The 23,740-nt window shown below is 45.0% G+C and overlaps 1 protein-coding gene across 1 annotated transcript in view; it reads right to left on the bottom strand.

Moving 5' to 3' along the window:
* Positions 1-12,284: 12,284 nt before the first annotated feature.
* LOC129701206 (regulator of G-protein signaling 5-like) overlaps positions 12,285-23,740 on the bottom strand; it is a 37,076-nt gene continuing 25,620 nt past the window's right edge. The window contains exons 3-5 of the mRNA XM_055642306.1: positions 19,275-19,336; positions 14,936-15,102; positions 12,285-12,676 (exon numbers count right to left, since the gene is read on the bottom strand). Coding sequence (XP_055498281.1) covers positions 12,515-12,676; positions 14,936-15,102; positions 19,275-19,336 — 391 coding nt within the window. The 3' untranslated portion in view covers positions 12,285-12,514. The remainder of the gene's footprint in view (positions 12,677-14,935; positions 15,103-19,274; positions 19,337-23,740) is intronic.

The following is a 23,740-nucleotide window of genomic DNA, read 5'->3' as shown; positions in this document are numbered from 1 at the left end:
AATAATAAAACATTATTGATTAAAGGTGAATTAAATAAAATACCAGACCTAAAGGAGGCTACAGATTTTTGGTTATTGAGTAGAGCTGCTAATCGAGGAAAAAGGTTTTTATGTCTGGCTGTGACAGCTTTGACAGTACGGAGTGGCCTTCCAGAGGGAAGTGATTCAAGGAGTTTGTGGCCAGGGTGAGAGCAGTCAATGATCTTAGCCTTGCACCTGTTCTGCAGAGTTACTCCAGCATTTTGTGTCTACCTTCAAATTAAAGTTAGATCCATTAAAAAAAAATGCCATTGTTGTCAGATATATGTAGATAGATGTTCAAGAGGCTTTTAGATAGATACATGGAAGTGCAGGGAAAAGAGGGATATGGATCGTGCACAAGTAGATGGGGTCAGTTTAACTTGTCATCATGTTCGGCACAGACATTGTGGGCTGAAGGGCCCGTTCCTGTGCTGTGCTGTTCTATATTCAATGTAAGACAAGGTTAGGTTTACAGATTGAGGGTAAGGTTAATTTTCCCTTTCATTACTGCTCGTCCCAGTTGAGCGGAACTATGAAGGATTCCTCGGCTGTGTAGAATGAACACAAATCTAGAGCAAGGGATGAATAATAAAAGGACTTGTTTCAAGTTCACAACCATAGCCTAACATTGCATTCTTAACTCCGGGGATAAAAGATGGTCATGGGAAAAGTATTCCAGTCTGACAATGCATTAAGGGATTAAAGTCACACACTATCTCGCTAATGGAAAGTATTCATAAAATCATTTATTTTCTTTTGCCTGGATAGTTCAAGTAATAAGTCAAGTCAAGTTTATTTGTCACATACACATACGAGATGTGCAGTGAAATGAAAGTGGCAATGCTCGCGGACTTTTGTGCAAAAGACAAACAACCAAACAACCAAACAAACTATAAACACAATCATAACACACATATTCTTTTACATAATAAATAATGGAAGGAAAAACGTTCAGTAGAGTTAGTCCCTGGTGAGATAGGTGTTTACAGTCCGAATGGCCTCTGGGAAGAAACTCCTTCTCAACCTCTCCGTTCTCACCGCATGGCAACAGAGGCATTTGCCTGACCGTAGCAGCTGGAACAGTCCGTTGCAGTGGTGGAAGGGGTCTCCCATGATATTGTTGGCTCTGGAGTTGCACCACCTGATGTATAGTTCCTGCAGGGGGGCGAGTGCAGTTCCCATAGTGCGTTCGGCCGAACGCACTACTCTCTGCAGAGCCTTCTTGTCCTCTTTATCTATATCCAGATGGACTAAAGCGAATAATGACAAACAGACGCTTGTCTCGGCCTCAGGGACACAGGTTCGATCCTGACCTCGGCTGCTGTCCGTGAGGAGTTTGCATGTCCTCCCTGTGACCGCATGGGTTTCCTCTGTGCGCTCCGCTTTTATCCCCATACATCCTAAGACATGCGAGTTTGTAGGTTCATTGGCCCTCTGTAAATTCTCCCTATTGTGTAGGGAGTGGATGAGAAAGTGGGATAACATAGAACTAGTGGTCAGCGTGGACCCGGTGGGCTGAAGGTCCTGTTTCCATACTGTGTCTTTCAATTCAATTCACTCCAATAGTGGTGTAGGAGGTTAAAGGCAACTTTGGCAATCTTGTCACTTTGGGGAAAATAAAATTTTATTTCAGACGTAAAAAAAAATACACTTTTGATTCACGTATCTCAGAAGTACGGAAATAGGAGGGTTAGATTACCCATCATGAGTGCTCTGTCATTGAATGGAAACAGAACCTACAAACTCGCAACGTCCTAGGATGCATGGGGATAAAACCGGAGCGCCTAGAGGAAACCCACGCGGTCACAGGGAGGACGTGCAAACTCCTCACGGACAGCCGCCGAGGTCAGGTTCGAACCTGGGTCTCTGAGGCTGAGACAAGCGTCTGTTTGTCATTATTCGCTTTAGTCCATCTGGATATAGATAAAGAGACTTATTCCTGGAACTATCCAGGGAAAAGAAAACAAATGATTTTATGAATGCTTTCCATTAGCGTACGTGTCCCGGAAGTGGCGGCGCTGCCCGGCAGCTGCAACTCCCCTGCAGTCCGTTTGTCTTTTCTTTTTTTTCTGTTTTCTTTGTCCTGTTGTTTTAGTTTATTTTCAGTTTATTTTAGTTGTGTATGTGTGGGGGGAGGGGAGGGGGGAGAAACTTGTTTCTAGTCCCTTCCTTCGGGGGGTTGCAACCTTTTCTTGTCGTATCCCCCCGTCTCCGTCTCCGTCTGCGATGAGGCCTGACGGCTTTCAACTGGGACCAACCTCGAGGCTCCGGAGGCGGAGCCAGGACTTACCAACGCGTGGCTGGCCAATTTCGGGGCTGTGGTGGCGGCGACGCGACTCTGGAGCCTCGGAGGCTCGGCCGCGGGCCCAGTGGACGACAATGTCGGGAGCTCGCAGGTCCCGGGTTGATGACCTGTTCTCCAGAGCTCCCGCAACGACAGTTTCGTCCGCGGGACGAGGGCGGCAACTTCGGCAGCTTCGTCTGCCCCGGACGGCGGAGTTTGAACCGGCCCGTTTGCGGAGCTCGGATTCAGCCGCGGGATTTACTATCACCGGGCGGGGTCACAACATCGGAAGCCTGGATTGCCTCGACGCAGAGGGAGAACAAGGAGGGAAGAGACAAAGACTTTAAGACTTTTTCCTTCCATCACAGTGAGGAGGTGCCTGGTAGACTCACTGTGGTGGATGTTAAACTGTGTTAAATGTGTGTTTTGTTATTTTATTCTATGTTATGACTGCAAGGCATGAAATTTCGTTCAGACTGAAATGTCTGAATGACATTAAAGGATACTTTACTTTACTTTACTTTTGTACGATCATATAACCCATATAACCATATAACAATTACAGCATGGAAACAGGCCATCTCGGCCCTACAAGTCCATGCCGAACAAATTTTTTTCCCCTTAGTCCCACCTGCCTGCACTCGTACCATAACCCTCCATTCCCTTCTCATCCATATGCCTATCCAATTTATTTTTAAATGATACCAATGAACCTGCTTCCACCACTTCCACTGGGAGCTCATTCCACACCGCCACCACTCTCTGCGTAAAGAAGTTCCCCCTCATATTACCCCTAAACTTCTGTCCCTTAATTCTGAAGTCATGTCCTCTTGTTTGAATCTTCCCTATTCTCAAAGGGAAAAGCTTGTCCACATCAACTCTGTCTATCCCTCTCATCATTTTAAAGACCTCTATCAGGTCCCCCCTTAACCTTCTGCGCTCCAGAGAATAAAGACCTAACTTATTCAACCTATCTCTGTAACTTAGTTGTTGAAACCCAGGCAACATTCTAGTAAGATCAGATTAGAGAATTCAGATCCATCACTGATTTTCTGGCACTCTTGGTTCCAGAGCCTTTCTGGTCTGAAGAAGGGTCTCGAACCCGAAACGTCATCCATTCCATCACTCCAGAGATGCAGCCTGTCCCGCAGAGTTACTGCAGCATTTTGTGTCTATCTTCAGTGTCTAACCAGCATCTGCCTTTCTGGATTATCCGTTTTGCTGGACCAATAGAGGTCGCGGCCTTGGGGGGGCCGAGATACCGGCTCACAAAGTCGGCCTCGGAAGTCGTCTGCCGGCTCCGGCCCCAGCCGCAGATTCGACCTGCCGATCGGCCGCGGAAGTCCCGATGAGGTTGGGATTGGCCACCTCACCCGGCCTAGGCTACATTTTTGGAGTAGTGGGGGGAATTTTCTCCGGATTACAGTGGGCGCCGGATCACTAGTTGCTGTAAATTCGGTGGTGGACCTGCTCCACGCATTAATACAATGTCAAACTCAACTACAATGGCGGAATGGTGGAACAGCGGTGGTGTTGGTGTCTTCCAGTGCTTCCAGCGCCAGAGACCCGGGTTTGGTCCTGACCACGGGTGCTTGTCCGTACAGAGTTTGTACGTTCTCCCCGTGACCTACGTACGTTTTCTTCAAAAACTTTGGTTTCCTCCCAAACTCCAGAGATGTACAGGTTTGTAGGTTAATTGGCTTAGTGTAAATGTGAAAATTGTCCTCAGTGAAGGATAATGTTAATTTGTGGGCAGAGCTGGGCGGTGCGGACTTGGTGGGCCAAAGGTCCTGTTTCCGCGCTGTATCTCTAAACTAAAATGAACTAAACTACAATAGGTAGACCAAAGAATGCAGAATAGAGGTCTCAGCATTGTAGCATCAGTTTCATAGAAGCCTGATAACAGAGGGGAGGAAACATGGGAGCTTACAACATGGTCAGTCTGAAGAAGGGTCCTCGACCCGAAACATCACCCATTCCTTCTATCCAGAGATGCTGCCTTTCCCGCTGAGTTTCTCCAGCATTTTGTGTCTCTGGGAACTTGCAAGGCATATTGACTGAAGTGGAAGCAAGGCATCAAAACAAGAGGCACACATGGACAGTACCCTAGCTTGTGGGATCAGTCAGGTTTTAGCAAGCCCCATGACTTAAGATAAGCCAGACCTCATTTCCAACTCCAGTGCTTTTTCCCTTCTGTTGGGCCTTTGTGTTTTCACAGGATGACTGGAAACAAATTGAATCTTTTCCAGATTTTTTTTGCAACTTGCGGTCTGGCAACGATTGTCTCCCTTAATCATGTAGCTGCTCCATGCGTGAACCAAGACCAGAGTATTGGCCAACTCCCTAAACACTGTATCCACCACGTTGTAACATCGTTCACACGTAACTTTGCAGCATAAAATAATGACTTGTGATCTGCACTGGGAATCACGGCTAAGCTATCTTCTGTCACCCTGAACTCATTACCCTCAGGCCTATCTGCGTCATCTCTGTTGATCCCACTTAATGTGACCTAATTCAGAACAGACCGACGTGTTTGCCTTTAACAGCGGGACACAAAGTGCTGGAGGAACTCAACGGGTTGGGCAGCATCTGTGGACAACACTGGCAGATGACGTTTCGGGTCGGAACCTGTCTTCCGTCTGATTGCAGTACGGTGGAGAGAAAGCTGGAATAGAGAAGTGGGGCGGGACTGAGCCTGGCAAATGATAGGTGGATACAGTGTTAAAGAAGGAACTGCAGATGCTGGAAAATCGAAGGTACACAAAAACAAGGAGGTACTCAGCGGGTGCAGCAGCATCTATGGAGCGAAGGAGATAGGCAACGTTTCGGGCCGAAACCCTTGGGTTTCGGCCCGAAACGTTGCCTATCTCCTTCGCTCCATAGAAGCTGCTGCACCCGCTGAGTTTCTCCAGCATATTTGTGTACCATAGGTGGATACAGGATCTTCTGACTCGGGTACCAACCCGAAACGTCCTCTGTCCATTCCCTCCGCAAATGCTGCCTTACCCATGGAGTATCTCCAGCACTTTGTGTTTGGCTCAAGATTCCAGCATCTGCATTTCCTTGCGATTTGTTTTTAATAAATGATTTGAATGATAATTAAAGGCGTCATTTACTAGTAAGCTAAAGCCCCTGTCCCACTGCACAAGGTAATTCAAGAGTTCTCGCGAGTTTTCCTACTGATTCGAACTCGGAGAATGTCCGTAGCGGGTCCGTGGCGGAGGAGTTCGTGGATGTCTCGTAGAGGCTCGTACGAGTAACGGTAGGTACTCGGGAAATCCGTTAAACTCGTGACGTTTTTTCAACACTGTGAAAAACGCCCACGAGTAAAAAAATACTTGTGATGAAAAAAATGGTTACCTTTTACTCGTACGAGCCGCTACGAGACATCCACGAGCGCCTACGGACCCGCTGCGGACATTCTCCGAGTTCGAATCAAGGGAAAACTCGGGAGAACTCGTGAATTACCTCGTACAGTGGGACAGGCCCTTAAGTAATGGTTTAAACCTGGTAGCTTTTCATTCTTACAATTCAGTTACAAAGAGCATGCCAATGTTGGTGAATCATGTACTTAGGGTGGACAGTGTAATCGTCGTAAACCTACAGTACAGAGCACCTATCAATTTGTATTGATTGAAACATACAGCATGGAAACAGGCCCTTCAGCCCTCCAGCTCCACGCCGACTATCAATCACCCGTTCACACTAGTTCTATGCTATCCCACTTTCTCATCCACTCCCTGCACACGCAGTTTTGCAAAGCCCAATTAACCTGCAAACCCCCACGTCTTTGGGATGTGGGAGGAAACCAGAGCACCCGGTGAAAACCCGTGCGGTCACCAGGAGAACGTGCAAACTCCACACAGACAGCAGCCGAGGTCAGAATCGAACCCGGGTCTGTGGTGCTGTGAGACACTGGCTCTATCCGCTGGGCCACTATGCTGGCTTGTTGAATCACCAGGAACTTTTAATAAGAAAATCGGTTAAATTATACAGAGAAAGTAGTAGCATGTGTTGTTGGAGGAATGTGTGTTTACTTCAGAAGGTTTTGAACTCTTCCAAGATAAGACAGAAAACATTGCCTGTGCCGTCATTTCTAGCAGTAGAGGGTAATTCAGATAACATTAAATGAACAATTATACTCATTTGCTTCAATTAAATTATATATAGAACTGAATCTCAAATAACAACAAAGTATTGGAAACTGGTGATGAACTGCCAGTAACTAATTTGGATTAAGCCCACTATGGAGCATTGTTCTTCATGCAGTCAAGTGTGTATAATGGCTCTTTAATAAGGACACACAGGATGTTGAAACCTGGAGCAAAACACAAACTGTTGGAGTATGTCAACGGGTCCGGCAGCATCAGTGGAGACGTTTCAGGTCCTGACCCTTCATCTAGATGCTGCCTGGCCCACTGAGTTCCAGATTGTTTGTTCCTCTGAGGTTATCTGGGCAAAATGGACAAGGTCTGTTTGTTTGGGTACCTGAAACATCGCCCATTCATGTCCCTCCACAGATGATGTCTGACCTGCTGAGTTCCTCCATCACTTTGTGTTTTGTTCTTTAATGGAGCTAGTGGAATTGACCGCTGTGATGAAATAATAGTCACAAGTTCCAGGACCAGAATAAGGCCATTCGGCCCATCAAGTCCACTCCGCCATTCACTCATGGCCGATCTATCTTTCCCTCTCAACTCCTTTCTCCTTCTTCTTCTTCTTCTTGCGTATGGCGTGCACAGCCTAAAGTTGTAGGTCAACTTGTTCTATTTGATCTATTTGTTTGTGTTCGTCAGGTTGATTGCATTAGTCGAAACCAGGTGGACCACATGAAGGTTGCAATCCCCACCACCCCTCCCCTTTCTACTGCCTTCTCCCCATAACCCAACACCCTTACTGCCTTAAATATGCATCTTGAACACCTAAGATGGGACACGACATTTTCCGTCACTTTCTGAATCACATACTCACTACCTCTAAAGTGACATGAATCATTTCTTATCTGTCATTTACCCAGCTTAAAGAATCCTCAACTTTGCAGCAGAAACCGTGTCGGCACGTGAAGTGGAACGATTAACAGTGCTTCTGTCATGCATCAGTCCTGCCTGCACTACGGTGGAGCCCGCCTCCTGTTGAAGACCATCCACAACCACTTCAGATCAAGTAGTTTGAGGCTGGGAAGGGTTCAGAGAAGATTGACCAGGATGTTGCAGGAACCAAAAGACTGAGCTCTAGGGAGAGGTTGAGCAGGCTGGGAGCGCAGGAGGACGAGGTTACTTCCTTGGAGCGCAGGAGGACCAGGGGTGATCTTATAGAGGTGCACAAAAACATGAGAGGAATAGATCGGGTAGATGCAGTCTTTTGCCCAGAGTAGGGGAATGGAGGACCAGAGGACGTGGGTTTAAGGTGAGGGGGGAAAATATATAATGGGGATCTGAGGGGTAACGTTTTCACACAGTATGTGTGGGTGTATAAAACAAGCTGCCAGAGGAGGTCATTAAGGCACGTACTATCGCAACGTTTAAGAAACATTTAGACAGGTACATGGATAGGGTAGATTTGGTGGGGTATGGGATACAAGTAGGCAGGTGGGACTAGTGTAATGGGGTATGTTGGTCGGCATGGGCAAGTTGGGCCGAAGGGCCTGTTTCCATGCTGTAAGACTAATTTAGACTGTCAGAGCAGATACATATTGCACACAAGGCAGAATAATCACAACAAGATTAACTTTTTAATGATGAATAATATTTTGAATTTCAATATTTGCTTCATTTAGATCTTAAGATGAAAACACATCATGGTAGATTGCATTTACACTGCATAACCATTCACTGTGTATAATTGCTTCATCAACTTGGTTTCAGAGATGAAATTCCATTAATCAAGACATAACATTCTCATTCTGGACAGCGACTGTCAAAATAATTGTGTCAAGTTGACAAGGTTATGGGGAGAAGGGAGGAGAATGGGGTTGAGAGAGAAAGATAGATCAGCCATGGTTGTAATGGTGGAGTAGACACGATGGGCCGAATGGCCTAATTCTGCTCCTCTGTCTTATGAGGTTTCAGGCTTCAAGGTGGTTTGTTACGACTCCGTCTTATGCTGCCTAACACAAGAGGATTGTCAACCTCTCACCTGAAGCCTACAACCAGAGCGTGTTCAACTCAAACAGTCAGTTAATCCTCCTCCCAATCTTCTCGCAACTTGCCACCACCCAGAAAAACAGGACAGAAACTGACAGACAGTGCTAAACTAAGTCAAGCTGGACATACAGTAAGTGTGTTGAAATGAAAAGTGTCCCCATTTTGCATGGAAATTGATCAGTTGTTGTCGGGCAGAAATGGCAACATATTATCCCCATACTTGCACATTTGTCTTGGTATTAGATGACCATTATCTCTTTGTGCTTCTGCTAGTACAAATGTCATTGTTCCGTTTCCGTGAAGAAAGCCCAGCGGCATCTCCACTTCGTGAGGAAGCTGAGCAAAGCCCACCTCCCCCCCCCCCCCCCTCCCCCCCCCCATCCACACCACATTCTACAGAGGGACGACAGAGAGCATCTTGAGTAGCTGCATCACTGCCTGGTTTGGAAACTGCACCAGCATGGACCGCAAGAACCTGCAGCGAGTAGTGAGGACAGCCGAAAAGATCATCAGAGTCTCTCTCCCCACCATCTCGGACATCTACACCACACGCTGCATCCGCAAAGCAACCAACATAGCGGAGGATCCCACCCACCCCTTCACGTAAACTTTTCTCCCCCCCTCCCATCTGGCAGAAGGTACCAAAGCATACGGTCCCTCACATCCAGACTATGCAACAGCTTCTTCCCCCAGGCCAACTGACTCAACACTCAGGGACTGATCTGAATAAGCCCCCCTCCCCATCTCTGCTGCTGCATAAACTCTGCACTGCACCCTGGGCTTGTGTACATTGCACTCTGTTGCATTGTTGTCTACTGTCCTGCATTGCTGTTTTGTACATTTTCTATTTACTTTGTTGCATTTTAGTAAGGAAGGTTTTGCACCATATGTATAGTGTAGTATATCTATATATGTAGCATGTTGTCCAATTATGTTCTATGTAACACCGAGATTCTAGGGAAACGCTATCTCATTGCACTGTGTATATGGCTGTAATGACAATCAACCCTTCTGAATCTTGAATCTTCTGGCAATTAAACACTCTTGACCCTTGCCTTTCATTGACTCTACACTTCTGAACCTTGGCTGTGTCCTGCACTCAAGGGCTTTTGCCCTCCACCGAGGCTCCACACTAACCTTCCACCATGGTGAAACGAAGCACTTACTGAAACTACCCTTCATGCGATTAATATGTGTACTGCAATAAAATAACACATGCAATAAATGGAGCATTTGTTTTAATAAGGAGCATGCACTGACTACACGATTCACAGTACAGGAATCAATTCTTAAGTAGCCTCTTTAAATAATTTTGGATAACTTTGCAGATGTTGTTTAGCTTAAGGGCAAGGAATACAAATGCAGACAAATCATTCCATTCATTGTTTGAGTATATATAAGGGATTAGCCATTCAAGGACAATTTCTGTCCATGTTTGCAGTATATTTTTAAACGAGCCACCATACAATATTTTCTCGCTATAAGGACTTCATGGAAACTTGATAGAGGCACAAGAGATTGCAGATACCAGAATCCCAAGCTGAAAACCAACTAGTGGAGGAAGTCTGCAGACTGCAGCTGGCATCTTCCAGCATTGGATTTTTAATAATCCCTCCACAGATGCCGCCTGACTCAGCATCCCGACTTCCTCCAGCGGTTCGCTTTTTGCTCCATGGAAACTTTGAGAATTATGCACGTCAGTCTAAGCTTAGTGGCAGAAAAGAAAAGCTAAATGTGGAAACAAGGAACTGCAGATGTTGGTTAATACACAAAAAGGACACAGAGTGCTGGAGTAACTCAGCAGGTCAGGCAGAATCTCAGGAGAGCTCTCGATCTGAAACGTCACCCATGTATGTTCTCCAGCATTGCTGCCTGCTGAGAAAATCTAAATCATAGTTGAGGAATAAAATAATTCTCCATTCAGATTAATTCGATCCTCGTCTGACTATGTAAAATAATTGGGGCCTCCCTGTTAAATTCAAACCGTTTATTCAGATGCATTGATGTTGAATCGATGTTTATTGTTTTATTAACTTGTTGTTTTAAGGGTCATTTGGTAATCTGTATTAATGTTGTACGGCTTGGATTCTGTCAGGCTTTTGTTTCCGAGCAGGCTTTATGTATTTGAGGCACATTGCAGTTCGTATACTGCGTATTCACTGGAAGTTAGAAGGATGAGAGGGAATCTTGTAGAAACATATAAAATTCTTAAAGGATTGGACAGGCTAGATGCAGGAAAAATGTTCCCGATGTTGGGGGAGTCCAGAACCAGGGGTCACAGTTTAAGAATTAGCGGTAGCAGGCCATTTAGAGGAAAAACCTATCACCCTGAGAGTTATGAATCTGTGGAATTTCCTGCCACAGTGGAGGTTAATTCACTGGATGTTTTCAAGAAAGAGTTAGATTTAGCTCTTAGGACTAACGGAATCAAGAGATTTGGGGAGAAAGCAGGAACAAGGTACTGATTTTGGATGATCAGCCGTGATCATATTGAATGGTGGCACTGGCTCAAAGGGCCTACTCCTGCACCTATTTTCCATGTGTGAAATGATATTATCTACCACCACCGCCTTCAGCCTTCTTTGTTCTCCTTCAGGTTAAGTTCCCTGACATTCCGTGAGAGGGTCCCATCTTAGAACCCCAAAGCCGGCCCAACTTCAGCACACAAGGCAGAAACAGGCAAAGGAAAATAATAGCTGCTTTAAGTTTCCAGTCGAGTGATGGATTTTGTGCTCAATCTTTGTTGGTGTCCATAAATGATAAAGCATAATTCCTCTGTCAGAAACCAAATTACAGGTCAACGTCTTAATGGCTGCATTTACAGACTATGTAAGATCTTGCTGGATTAATATGCTATTGTGGATTGTATGCACGAGTTATACGCCGAGGCTTTGATTTGAGTATAAATATATTAGATAGTTTATTATGTGTGGGTCGATTGCGGGATTGTATTGTTTGCGATACTGACTGCAGTAGCTGTAAACCTTTGCTTTGTTTATCGCTTATTCCACGCATTTCTCAATGCGTGCAACATTTATGAGAGTCTTGCGCTCATACTAAAATTGGATGCAATAATCAGTAGTGAAGTGTACATACTTTTGCCATTGCCCTTCCTTCAACTAAATCCACCTGTAACAGCCTTAGCAATCGAAACAGTGGCCATTTCACCTTCCCCTACACCAGTGATACACCATTATGTTGCCCCTTGTAGTACTGTCCATCATTGATGGATGCCAGAAAGGCTAGAAACCTTCAGGTGAATTACTCACACAACTTTTTCGTGAATGAGTAAAGATGCCTCCCTTTAACATGTGTCCTGCAGTGTGGATGGACTATCCACACTATGCTCTCAGTATAGATGGGATGGTTGGGTTTAGGTAGCCTGTATCCCAGAAAGACCATATCTTCTTACATGCCTCACCCACTCACGAAGTATTGTTACTTAATGCAAGCCATCAGCATAAGTGTCGTATATTAACAGCATATCATCAAGTGTCATGTATTTATAGAAATGACATAATATATTTCTAGTATGCATTGTTAGTAGATATAAACCTGTTGGTGATTTTGACAACTCCAATGAATTATGTTCCACCAGAGTTAGTTTTCTAAGTGGAGAAAGGATAAGAAGTTGGTACTGAGTGGAATGACTGATATTTTTGATTTTATTTCATCGCATTTTTCCTCTGGATTCTTGATATCATGGGGACAACAATCCCACGGAAATGATTGGATTTGCCTGAAGCCAGGTGATTATTCATCTCTTGGTATAATCGCGTGGCAGAAACGAGGGAGGGAGAGAAAGCACACATGAAAGACAAGTACAACGTTGAAGGTATAAACACATTGGCCATGTTTGGTGTATGTTTATTTTGGGGCTATGCAAAGACAGGTGCAAGATGGATATATGATGCCATTTTAGTGCCCAAAGTTGGAAGGCAAGATAATACAGGGAATGATTGTTTGACTTAACTACCAGCAGTGAGGGCTTATACATTTACTGGGTCGATGTGAACAACAAGGGCCACTCTTCACCCATGCTTTGCACAGACCAGCAACCTTGTTACTTTATCAGCTCCTGATAGAGTTCAGATTTCTGAAACCTGTAGAATGAATCCTTCTCCATCAGAGAGAGGACTCTCTTCTGAGCCAGTTCAAAGGTAGCGGTCGAAGGTTCAATCAGGCTCTTCATGGTGATGTCCTTGGTGTAGTGGTCAACGTTGATCTGGAGAAGGGAAGACCAAATCTCAGTGAGCTCTCCTTACACCATACACTGACTTCCACAGACATGCTGTAGAAAGCATGTTATCAGGATGCATCACAGCATGGTTGGGGAACAGCTCCATCCAAGCCCACGAGAAATTGCAGAGAGTTGTGGACGCTGCCCAGACCATCACACCAAACAGCCTCCCTTCCATTGACTCCATCTGCCTCGGCAAGGTCACCAGCATAATCAAGGATAAGTCTCACCCTGGTCACACCCTCTTCTCCCCTCCCCCATCATGAAAACACACACCTCCAGATTCAGGGGCAGTTTCTTCCCAGCTGTTATCAGGCAACTGACCCATCCTACCGCCAACTAGAGAGTGGTCCTGATTCGCTATCTAGCTCATTGGAGACCCTTGGGCTATCTTTGATCGGACTTTACCTTGCACAAAACATTCTTCATGTTATTCCCTTTAACATGTATCTGTACACGGCTCAATTGTAATCATGTGCGGGCCTTCCGCTGACTGGTTAGCATGCGACAAATGCTTTTCACTGGATCTCAGTTGATGCGACAATAAACTAAACTCAAACTCAATGCAAACATCATCATTTTAGCAGCAAGGCAAAGTGCTAGAGTAACTCAGCGGATCAGGCACGTCTCTGGAGATCTTTGGGTGGCACAGTGGGTAGCGTTGCTACCTTGTAGCACCAGAGACCTGGGTTCGATCCCAACTACAGGTGCTGTCTGTGTGGAGTTTGTACCTTCTCCCTATGTCTACGTGGGTTTTCTCCGGGTGCTCCAGTTTCCTCCCACACTACCAAGACATCCAAGTTTGTAAATTAATTGGCTTCTGTTAATCGCGTAGAGTATGGGGTGATTGTGGATCAACGTGGACTGGAAGGGGCTGAAGAGCCTGTTTCCACACTCTACCTCTAAATAAAAATGGATAGGTGACCCTTTGGGTCAATCTGAAGAAGGATCCAGACCCAAAATGTCACCTATCCATGTCATCGAAGGAACTGCAGATGTTGGTTTAAACCAAAGATAGACACCTATCCATGTCATCTAGAGATTGTGCCTGACCCACTAAATTATTCCAGCACTCCGTGTCTTATTTCTAAACTAGCATCTGCAGTTCCTTGTGTCATCGTTTAGCAGCAGCACATCCATTTGGTGTTCTTTGAACAAACTTGTTTCTTTCTGTTGAAAGCTAGTAAAATCAATAGCAAATTCAAAGGATAAAAACTGGATGTTCTCTGCAATCTTCCATTCAACGTGCTTTTTTGAAAAGCTTTTATTGTGTCGACGAAAAGCCAACAAGGAGAGAATATTGCAACAATCAATTGAACTATTTTCAAGAACATGATATCTTATGAAAGGAATTCAAAGATTGAAGTGCCTTTTTCACAAGTAATATAAATTGCCATTTTGTTCTGTTGAACATTAATTAGGCAAGCTTGCAAATATATTTTTTTTACTTTACGAAATTTTGTTCAAACGTTGTCTGTTTGAATGACAATAAAAGGCATTCTATTCTATTATTTGACAATGGAGAATATTTTTTATTCTGTTGAGAAGCTTACAATGAACACCCTCAATCATGTACTTAAGGCAAAGCTAAACCTTCTAGTCTATGACATTTCCACCCCGGGAAAAAGGTTCTGACTGTCTACCCTATCTATGCCTCTCATACTGTCGTTTCATATACTTCTATCAGGTCTCCCTTCAACTTCCGGCATTCCAGAGAAAACAATCCAAGTCTGTCCAACCTCCCTCCCTGTAGCAATTACTCCCAAATCCAGGCACATAGAACATAGAACAGTACAGCACAGGAACAGGCCCATCGGCCCACAATGCCTGTGCCGAACATAATACCAAGACCAACTCTCATCTACCTGCAAATGATCCATATCCCTCTGGTCCATGCATATCCACGTGCCTATCTAAAAGTCTCTAAATGTCACTATTGTATCTGCCTCCATCACCAACACTGGCAGCACGTTCCAGGCACCCATCGCCTTCTGCATAATAAAAAAACTTGCTCAACTATGTAAGAATATAGCTTTCAACAAAGACATTGCCAAAGGTACATGGACAGGAGAGGCTTAGAGGGATATGGGCCAAAGATGGGAAGATGGGACTAGTGCAGATGGAGCATGTTGCACGGTGTGGGCAAGTTAGGCTGAAGGGATGGGGGGCTGTGCCCATGCTGTACGATTCCTTATGTTTTAAAGCATAGCACGTTTTAAAGCACCACTTTTGCTCTTTCCAAACCTCTTTTGGAGCTTCTTTCTCGATGAAGTCTTCATAGATCTTCTTCGCTTTGACGGCCAGCTTGAGAGGTGACTTGGTCGCCTTGTAGTCTTCACAAGCCATCCAGAACTCAATGTTCTCCTCGCTGTGCTCAGATTGGAGGAAAGCCTTGAAGGCAGCCAGACCATCTGGAGGAAAGCAAATGGAAAATGTCTTACGTCTCAGATGGAGCAGATTACTGAAGCATTTTCATGATTTAATCACAAACGTTTGCATGCCGGTGTAACACAGATCTGGCTTCAAGACTCGACATTCTTGGCTACACGAGTTTGCTTCCGATGGACTAGAATGTTTGATAAATGTTTCGATTAAGGTTATTGAGGTTTAACTGTTCAAAGGTCAGCAAAAGGCAAACAACAAATGTGGATAGGACACGTTTAGAGAGATTTGAGCCAAACACAGGCAGGTGTAGATGGGACATGTTGGTCGGCATAGGCAAGTTGGGCTAAAGGGACTGGTTCCACTCTGAATGACTCTTGGACTCTATTACCAGCAGCCTAACGTCTCAGACAACCAGCAAGGTTTGAGTAACTCAAGGGGTCAAGCAGCATCTCTGGAGAACATGGATAGGTGGAGTTTCTGGTCGGGACATTACTTCAAACATCTTAAATCTGAGTTACCTCAGCACTTTGAATCTTTTTTTTGTTGGAAACCGGCATCTGCAGTTCCTTGTGTTTCCAATGTTTGAGTTGAACTCTTGTCAATTACACTCTAAATATTGGGCTAAATCTCATAGAGTTATGGAGCTGCACTGCACAAACCCTTCAGCCCACCTAGACCAAGATGATATATTGTGCTAGTCCCATTTGCCTGCATTTGCTCAATAGAGTGATACAGTGTGGAAACAGGCTCTTCGGCCCAACTTGCCCACACTGGCCAACATGTCCCAGCTACACTAGTCCCACCTGCCTGCGCTTGATCCACATCCCTCCAAACTTGTCCTATCCATGTAAATCCAATAGGCCTCTAAACCTTTCCTATTCATTTTAGTGTAACCCAAGAAAGTGTCAACTTCAGTCTAAAGGTTTCACTGACATAAATTTGACAAAGGAATGATGATACATTCCCTCATGCTCTGACATCCTGAGATAAGGTGTCATTAAGAACTACTAACACAGTAAACCTGGAATCGAATACCAATGTTTGAATATATCAGTGATCCGGTCTTAGAGTTTTGTTCTAAAATGTTCATTAGCAGAAAGTTCAAAGCTATGACAGACACAGAATCAATTGCAGAAGCCCTCGAGGTCGGCTGCAGGAGGCGCCCCTTGGGGAGCGAAGGTGGAGGGGTGAGGAGAGGGACATGGGTTCGCAAGTCAGGGCAGGTGATGGCTGGAGGCCCTGTGGCAGCCTGCGGCTCGCCTGGAATGGGCAACACTCATACAACTAGAGCGCGACTGGACTTTGAAAATGGCGCCAAAACATGGTACCTCTTGCATGTGGGATCAGCGAACTATTTGTGTACACTTGCTAATTGGGAATGTGCTTGCGAATGGCAATAGCCACAATAGGTGCAGTAGTAGGCCATTCGGCCCTTCGAGCCAGCACCGCCATTCAATGTGATCATGGCTGATCATCCCCAATCAGTATCCCGTTCCTACTTTCTCCCCATATCCACCAACTCCGCTATTTTTAAGAGCCCTATCTAGCTCTTTCTTGAAAGCATCCAGAGAACCCGCCTCCACCGCCCTCCGAGGCAGAGAATTCCACAGACTCACCACTCTCTGTGAGAAAAAGTGTTTCCTCGTCTCAGTTCTAAATGGCTTACTCATTATTCTTAAACTGCAGCCTCTGGTTCTGGACTCCCCCAACATCGGGAACATGTTTCCTGCCTCCAGCATGTCCAATGCCTTAACAATCTTATATGTTTCAATGCGATGCCCTCTCATCCTTCTAAACTTCAGAGTGTACAAGCCCAATCTACTGGATTGTTTGTAAGGAAATAATTTGTCAGGATACAAGCACCTTTAAACCATCAATACATTACGTACAGTTCCGATCTCCCACAACAGGAAGGATGTGGAGTCTTTGGAGAGGGTGCATGAAGAGGTTTACCAAAGCAATGTCAGAATTCAGTGGTATTAACTAGACGCAGAGGTGGGGAAAAGATGGAAATACACAAAATACTGGAGTACCTCAGTGGGTCAGGCCACCATCTCTGGAGAACATGGACAGGTGATGCTTCAGGCCGGGGCCCTTCTTCAGATTGAAATATAGATTGTTTACTCTGGAATGCCAGAGGTTGAGGAGAGACCTTATATCATATCATATAACTATTAAAAGTCGGATCTTGTATGTGGATGTGTGCACGTGTGTAATGACATCTTCGCAAAAAATCTACGCGGTAACGATAACATTTTTACATATTCTGGTAGACATTTTTCCCATCGCATTCCAACACACTTCGATACAAAGTTGCAAGACAGGAACACTGGCAGCAACACTCTGAACTTTTCAGTTCAATGGCATCTTACAGCATTTGCAACAATATTGCCATCATAGCTCCTGGCAGCTCAGGAGGGGGAGGGTCAATTGGTATTGTAATTGGGGAAGTGCAATTGGATTTTTTTTCCAACTCCAGTGCTGGGAGAGGCTCACAAGCTATGATCTTTGCTGAGGAGTGTTCGAATCTTACGTTCAGCAACGGGTTGAGTTGGAGGATCACGCCTCCCGTGGGGGTTATAGGTAGGGGAAGGGTGTATAGTGGGAGCACTTGGTCTTGCAAGTATATAAAATTATGAGGGGCATAGATAGGGTTGACAGTCAGAACCTTTTGTCCCAGGGTGGAAATGTCAAAGATTAGAGGGCACAGCTTTAAGGTGAGAGGGGCAAAGTTTAAAGGAGATATACTGGGAAGTATTGTAATCGAGGACACAAGGATGTGGTGAACTGATTTTGGGCATCGAGATACAGTACCGTTGCATTTTAGAAGAATAAGAACTTAAGTAAAAAATGGATGGTGCATTCTTGCATTTAGTGTGGAAGGAATTCAAATAAACCTTTGTGTAAAGAACCAAGTTTTCAGGAGATAATTAATCATATTCTCACACATTGACCACAGTTCAAGATAATTTCAGCAGGCAAATGTATCATGGGTAAAGAAAGCTTAACAGGGTTTTATTTTTCAGGCTGTCAAGATTAGAAGCGTACAAAAGCTGTCTCCTAGCAATAAACTGAAAATGCTCGTGTTGCTTCCCAGCATTGTTCCCTCTGAGACAGTCTGTTTGCAATCTACATCAAGGCAGATTTTATTTTAGTCCAGGAGAATGAGAGAGGTTTCAGATTTAAAAGAGAATTGTCACTGTTGTATCAAAAACTATTTAGCGGAGGAGGGTTGTATGGGGGGGGAGGAGAAATAGCTGGAAAAAAGGCTTGACAATCTGTCTGAAGAAGGGTTTCAACCTGAAATGTCACCTATCCTTGTTGTCCAGGGATGCTGTCTGACCCGCTGAGTTACTCTAGCAATTTGCGTCCTTTTGCCTTCAGCCAAGCTAGCTCAATTTGGCCTCTTGGTTGACATGGACGAGTTGGGCCGAAGGGCCTGTTTCCTGCTGTATGACTTTGGGCAAGAATGATAAACCTTCCTTCCGGTCTGCCTGACTGGGATTCTTCCAAACCCGTCACCTATGCTGCTTGCAGTCGGTGTCCGCTGCTCAATAGGGCAGCACAGTGGCTCAGCGATGGAGTTGCTGCCACACAGCACCAGTGACCTAGGCTCCATCCCGACTACGGGTGTTGTCTGTACGGAGTTTGTATGTTCTCTCCGTGACCGGCATGGAATTTCCCCGGGCGCTCCGGTTACCTCCCACATTCCAAAGACAACCAGGTTTGTCAGTTAATTGGCTTTGGTAAAATTGTAAATTGCCCCTAGTGTGTAGGATAGTGTTAGTGTACGGGGATCGCTGAAGGGCATGGCCTCGGTGGGCCTGTTTCCATGCTCTATCTCTAAATGCTAAAAAAAAAATCTAACCACATAGAAAATGATAACGTGAGCAGTTGATTTTTTTTTTTTTTTTTTAATGGCTTTGGACTTTTAATTTGAGAAAGAGGATATCCAAAATACCATTGAATGGCAAGCTTTAAATAGAATACAAAACAGTAGAGTATGGGAACTGGCCCTTCGGCCCATCATGCCTGCACTAACCATGAGGCCAAGCCAAGTAATCTGTATCCCTCCATTCCCTGCCTGTCGGTGCCTTGGTCATCTTTTGGATGAAGTATCATTATTTTCTGACAGGCAATAGCATGGAAGGGGCTGTGATTTTTATCATAACATCAGATTGAAGAACGCATCACTTACAGCTGTTCATCAGAAGCTTCTCCAGAGATTCGCGCCATTGTTGGACTTCTGTTTGGGATGGTCTGCAAAAGAAACAGCATGTTTAATCAAAAACGCACAACGTCTTTCATGAAGCCCGCTGTTACTTCAGAGTCAATCTGTGAACAGTCTTCAATAACCCACAACTATTCGCACAATTCAGCGTTCCTATCAATGTCCAGACACTGTGGAAATACTTGCAGGAGTCATACATCTGATTTTAGAGGGAGTGCAGAGACGGTTCACCAGACTGATTCCTGGGATGTCAGGACTGTCTTATGAAGAAAGACTGGATAGACTTGGTTTATACTCTCTAGAATTTAGGAGATTGAGGAGGGGATCTTATAGAAACTTACAAAATTCTTAAGGGGTTGGACAGGCTAGATGCAGGAAGATTGTTCCCGATGTTAGGGAAGTCCAGGACAAGGGGTCACAGATTAAGGATAAGGGGGAAATCCTTTAAAACCGAGATGTGAAGAACTTTTTTCACACAGAGAGTGGTGAATCTCTGGAACTCTCTGCCACAGAGGGTAGTTGAGGCCAGTTCATTGGCTATATTTAAGAGGGAGTTAGATGTGGCCCTTGTGGCTAAGGGGATCAGGGGGTATGGAGAGAAGGCAGGTACGGGATACTGAGTTGGATGATCAGCCACGATGATATTGAATGGCGGTGCAGGCTCGAAGGGCCGAATGGCCTACTCCTGCACCTAATTTCTATGTTTCTATGTTTAATGTTATAAATAACAGCCATTTCCCACGAATTATTAGGTTAACATATGGTGAGCGTTTGATGGCACTGGGCCTGTACTCGCTGGAGTTTAGAAGGATGAGGGGACACCTCATTGAAACGTACAGAATAGTGAAAGGCTTAGACAGAGTGGATGTGGAGTGGATGTTTCCACTAGTGGGAGAGTCTAGGACTAGAGGTCATAGTCTCAGAAGTAAAGGACGTTCTTTTAAGAAGGAGATGAGGAGGAATTTCTCTTAGTCAGAGGGTGGTGAATCTGTGGAATTCATTGTCACAGAAGGTTGTGGAGGCAAAGTCAGTGGATATATTTAAGGCAGGGAGTGATAGATTCTTCATTAGTACAGGTGTCAGGTCATGGGCAGTAGGCAGGAGAATGGGGTCAGGAGGAAAAGATAGATCAGCCATGATTGAATGGCAGAGTAGACTTGATGGGCCAAATTCTACTCCTATCACATGATCTTATGAGCGTGGAATCAGGCCCTTCGGCCCATACCGACCATCATGCCTCATCTATACTAGTCCCGCCTGCCCGCGTTTGACCCAAACCCCTCTAAACCTGTCCTCTCCTTCAACCTACATAAATGTAATTTAACTGATGTTAGAGTACCTGCTTCAACTACCTCCTCTGATAGTTTGTTCCATACACCCACCACCCTCTGTGTGAGAAAGCTGCCCCTCGGGTTCTTATTAAATCTTTCCCCTCTGGCCCTGAATTTGGCCCATCAAGTCTACTCTGCCATTCAATCATGGCTGGTTTAATCTTTCCTTCAATCTCTGGTTCTTGATAGCTGTACTCTCTTTATTATGGTTTAGCTAATTTTGTCTAGTTTATAGAATCATAGATTCATACGGCATACAACTGTTCCATGTCAACCTAATGCCCCATCCAGGCTGGTCCCATTTGCATGCCTTTGGCCCATATCCCACTAAACCGTTCCCAACCTTGTACCTGTCCATATGTCTTTACACATTATTTAAAGAGATCAATTAACTTGCAAACTCGCACGTCTTTTGGATGTGGGAGGAAACAGGAGCTACGAGGGGAAACCCACGCGGTCACAGGGAGAACGTGCACACTCCATACAGCACCCGAGGCCAGGATTGAACCTGGGTTTCTGTTGCTGTGAGGCAACGGCTCTACCTGCTGAGCCACTGCGCAGCCCTTTGATGATGTACCTGAAATTGCAAGTTTTGGTCTCTCAGTCAAGCCATGCTGCATTCCCCATGTCTTGCGTTGGTTTAAATGATGCTTTGTGCTTATAAACTAATTTTCTTTTACCAGTCCAATTCTGTTTCAGTGCCATCACACGTTCATTTACATATCAACCAACCACAGTATGCTGATTTACAAACTTCCCATAGGTACTATCACAACGTTTAACAGACATTTGGACCGTTACATGGTTAGGGACAGTTTAAAATGATTTGGGCCAAATTCAGGCAGGTGGGACTAGTGTCGATGGGACATGTTGGTCAATGTGGGCAAGTTGGGCCGTAGGGCCTGTTTCCAAGTTTGATTCTATGACACATAGAAGTATCTTGTCAGTATGAAAGGAACTTGTATTTATGGAACAATTATGTTCTCGTTTAGTTTAGATATACAGCGGGGAAGCAGGCCCTTCGGCCCATCGAGTCCGTGCCAACCAGCGATCCCCATACACCAACCTATCCTACACACTAGGGACAATTTATAATCTTTATGGAAGCCAATTAACCTACAAGCCTGTACTTCTTTGGAGTGTGGGAGGAAACCGGAGCACCTGGAGAAAACCCACACAGTCACAGGGAGAATGTACAAACTCCGTACAGACAGCACCTGTAGTTGGGATCAAACCCGGCTCTCTGGCGCTGTAAGGCAGCAACTCTACCGCTGAGCCACTTGTGCCTTCCCACAGTATTATGTGAATAATGCTATTCTTAAATTGTTAAGCCACATCTTAAAGTTTCCAGCTGCTATTAGGTAATGAATTCAAAGCAAGTTTGTTATGTATAAAACAAAAATTCAATATCTGGAAACTAATTGGCTGATGTCTACAGTTCTTGGAATTATCAATATAATCTTATCAATAACAATGTTGAGCACATTTCACGTCTTTGAGCACATAAATACATCAGCACATCTTCTCCAAGCTGAATCTGAAGCCTCAGGGGAAATCCCCCTGTAGTCACAGTGGAAACATGCAAACTCCACACAGATCGAACCCAAGGTCAAAATCCAACCTTGGGTCACAGGAGTAACTCAGCAGGACCAGCAGCATCTCTGGATAGAAGGAATGGGGGATGTTTCAGGTCGAGACCCTTCCTCAGAGAAACTTCACCCATTCCTTCTATCCAGAGATGCTGCCCACCCCACTGAGTTACTCCAGCATTTTGTGTTTATCTTTGATGTAAACCAGCATCTGCAGTTCCTTTTGACACCTTGGGTCACAGGAGCTGGATGGTGGGAACATCAACCGCCTTGTCACTACACAAATGGCTGGAGTTACTCAGCGGGTCAGTCAGCATCTATGGAGGGAAATGGAGAGATAATATTTCAGTTTGGGACCCTTCTTCAGACAGATTCCAGCACTGATCAGACTGAAAAGGGTCCCCCCGACCCACAATGTTGCCTGTCCACTCCCTCCACAGACACTGCCTGACCCTCAGAGTTCCTCCAGCACGTTGTGCTTTGCTCTAGATCCCAGCATTTGCTGTTAGATTGCTGTCCAATCACTGAAATGTGTTTGTGCATTGTTCAAACACAAATTAAATATCATTATTTATGTCTTCCAAACATCTCTTGGGAAACCAAAAATTAAATGGACTTCTGTGGGAAGTCCTTGTCTAATTTTAGTTTTAGAGATGCAGCCTGGAAACAGGCCCTTCGGCCCACTGAGACTGTGCCGACCGGCGACCACTAGTACATCAGCACTATCCTACACACTAGGGACAATTTACAGAAATCAATTAGCCCACAGACCTGCACGCATTTGAAAATTGGGACGAAACCGGAGTACCCAGAAAAAACCCACGTGGTCACAGGGAGAACGTACAAACTCCACACAGACAGCACCCACCATCAGAATTGAATGCTGGTTTCTGGCGCTGTGAGGCAGTAACTTCGCTGCACCACTGATATCATATTTTTTTTTCTGTTGTCCAAGATTCTATTAGAATTGAGAGAAATAAATGATATTGTACAGCTTTAGCCTTGCATACATTTTCTTTATTTACATAGAGCAGCCAATGTATCTATTTTGGATTGAAATTGAGCTGAGTTAATGGTGTGGACAATTTAAATTTCTGAAATTCCTCAGATAGTTTGCAATCAAATCAGCTATCTTGGGATTATGTAACATCTGGAAATGAGTAAAGCAAACTACACCTATCTATGGTAACCATTCCATGGAGCAGCAATGAGGCACAGCGGGTACAGCTGCTGCCTCACAGCGCCAGAGACCCAGGTTCGATCCTGAGCTCAGGTGCTGCCTGCGTGCGGAGTTTGCACGTTCTCCCTGTGACCGCGTGGGTTTCCTCCGGGTGCTCCGGTTTCCTCCCACACTCCAAAGACGTGTAAGTTTGTAGGTTAATTGGTTTCAGTAAACTGCTCCTAGTGTGTAGGTGAGTGGCAGAATCTGGGGGCGGGGATTGATGGCAATATGGTCATAAGGTGATAGGAGTAGAGTTAGGCCATTCAGCCCATCAAACCTACTCTGCCATTC

This window comes from Leucoraja erinacea, chromosome 10 (genome assembly GCF_028641065.1).
Source record: "Leucoraja erinacea ecotype New England chromosome 10, Leri_hhj_1, whole genome shotgun sequence".
Classification (NCBI taxonomy): domain Eukaryota; kingdom Metazoa; phylum Chordata; class Chondrichthyes; order Rajiformes; family Rajidae; genus Leucoraja; species Leucoraja erinaceus.
The sequence above is the reverse complement of the archived record's forward strand: the minus strand, read 5'-3'. Positions and strand labels throughout refer to the sequence as shown.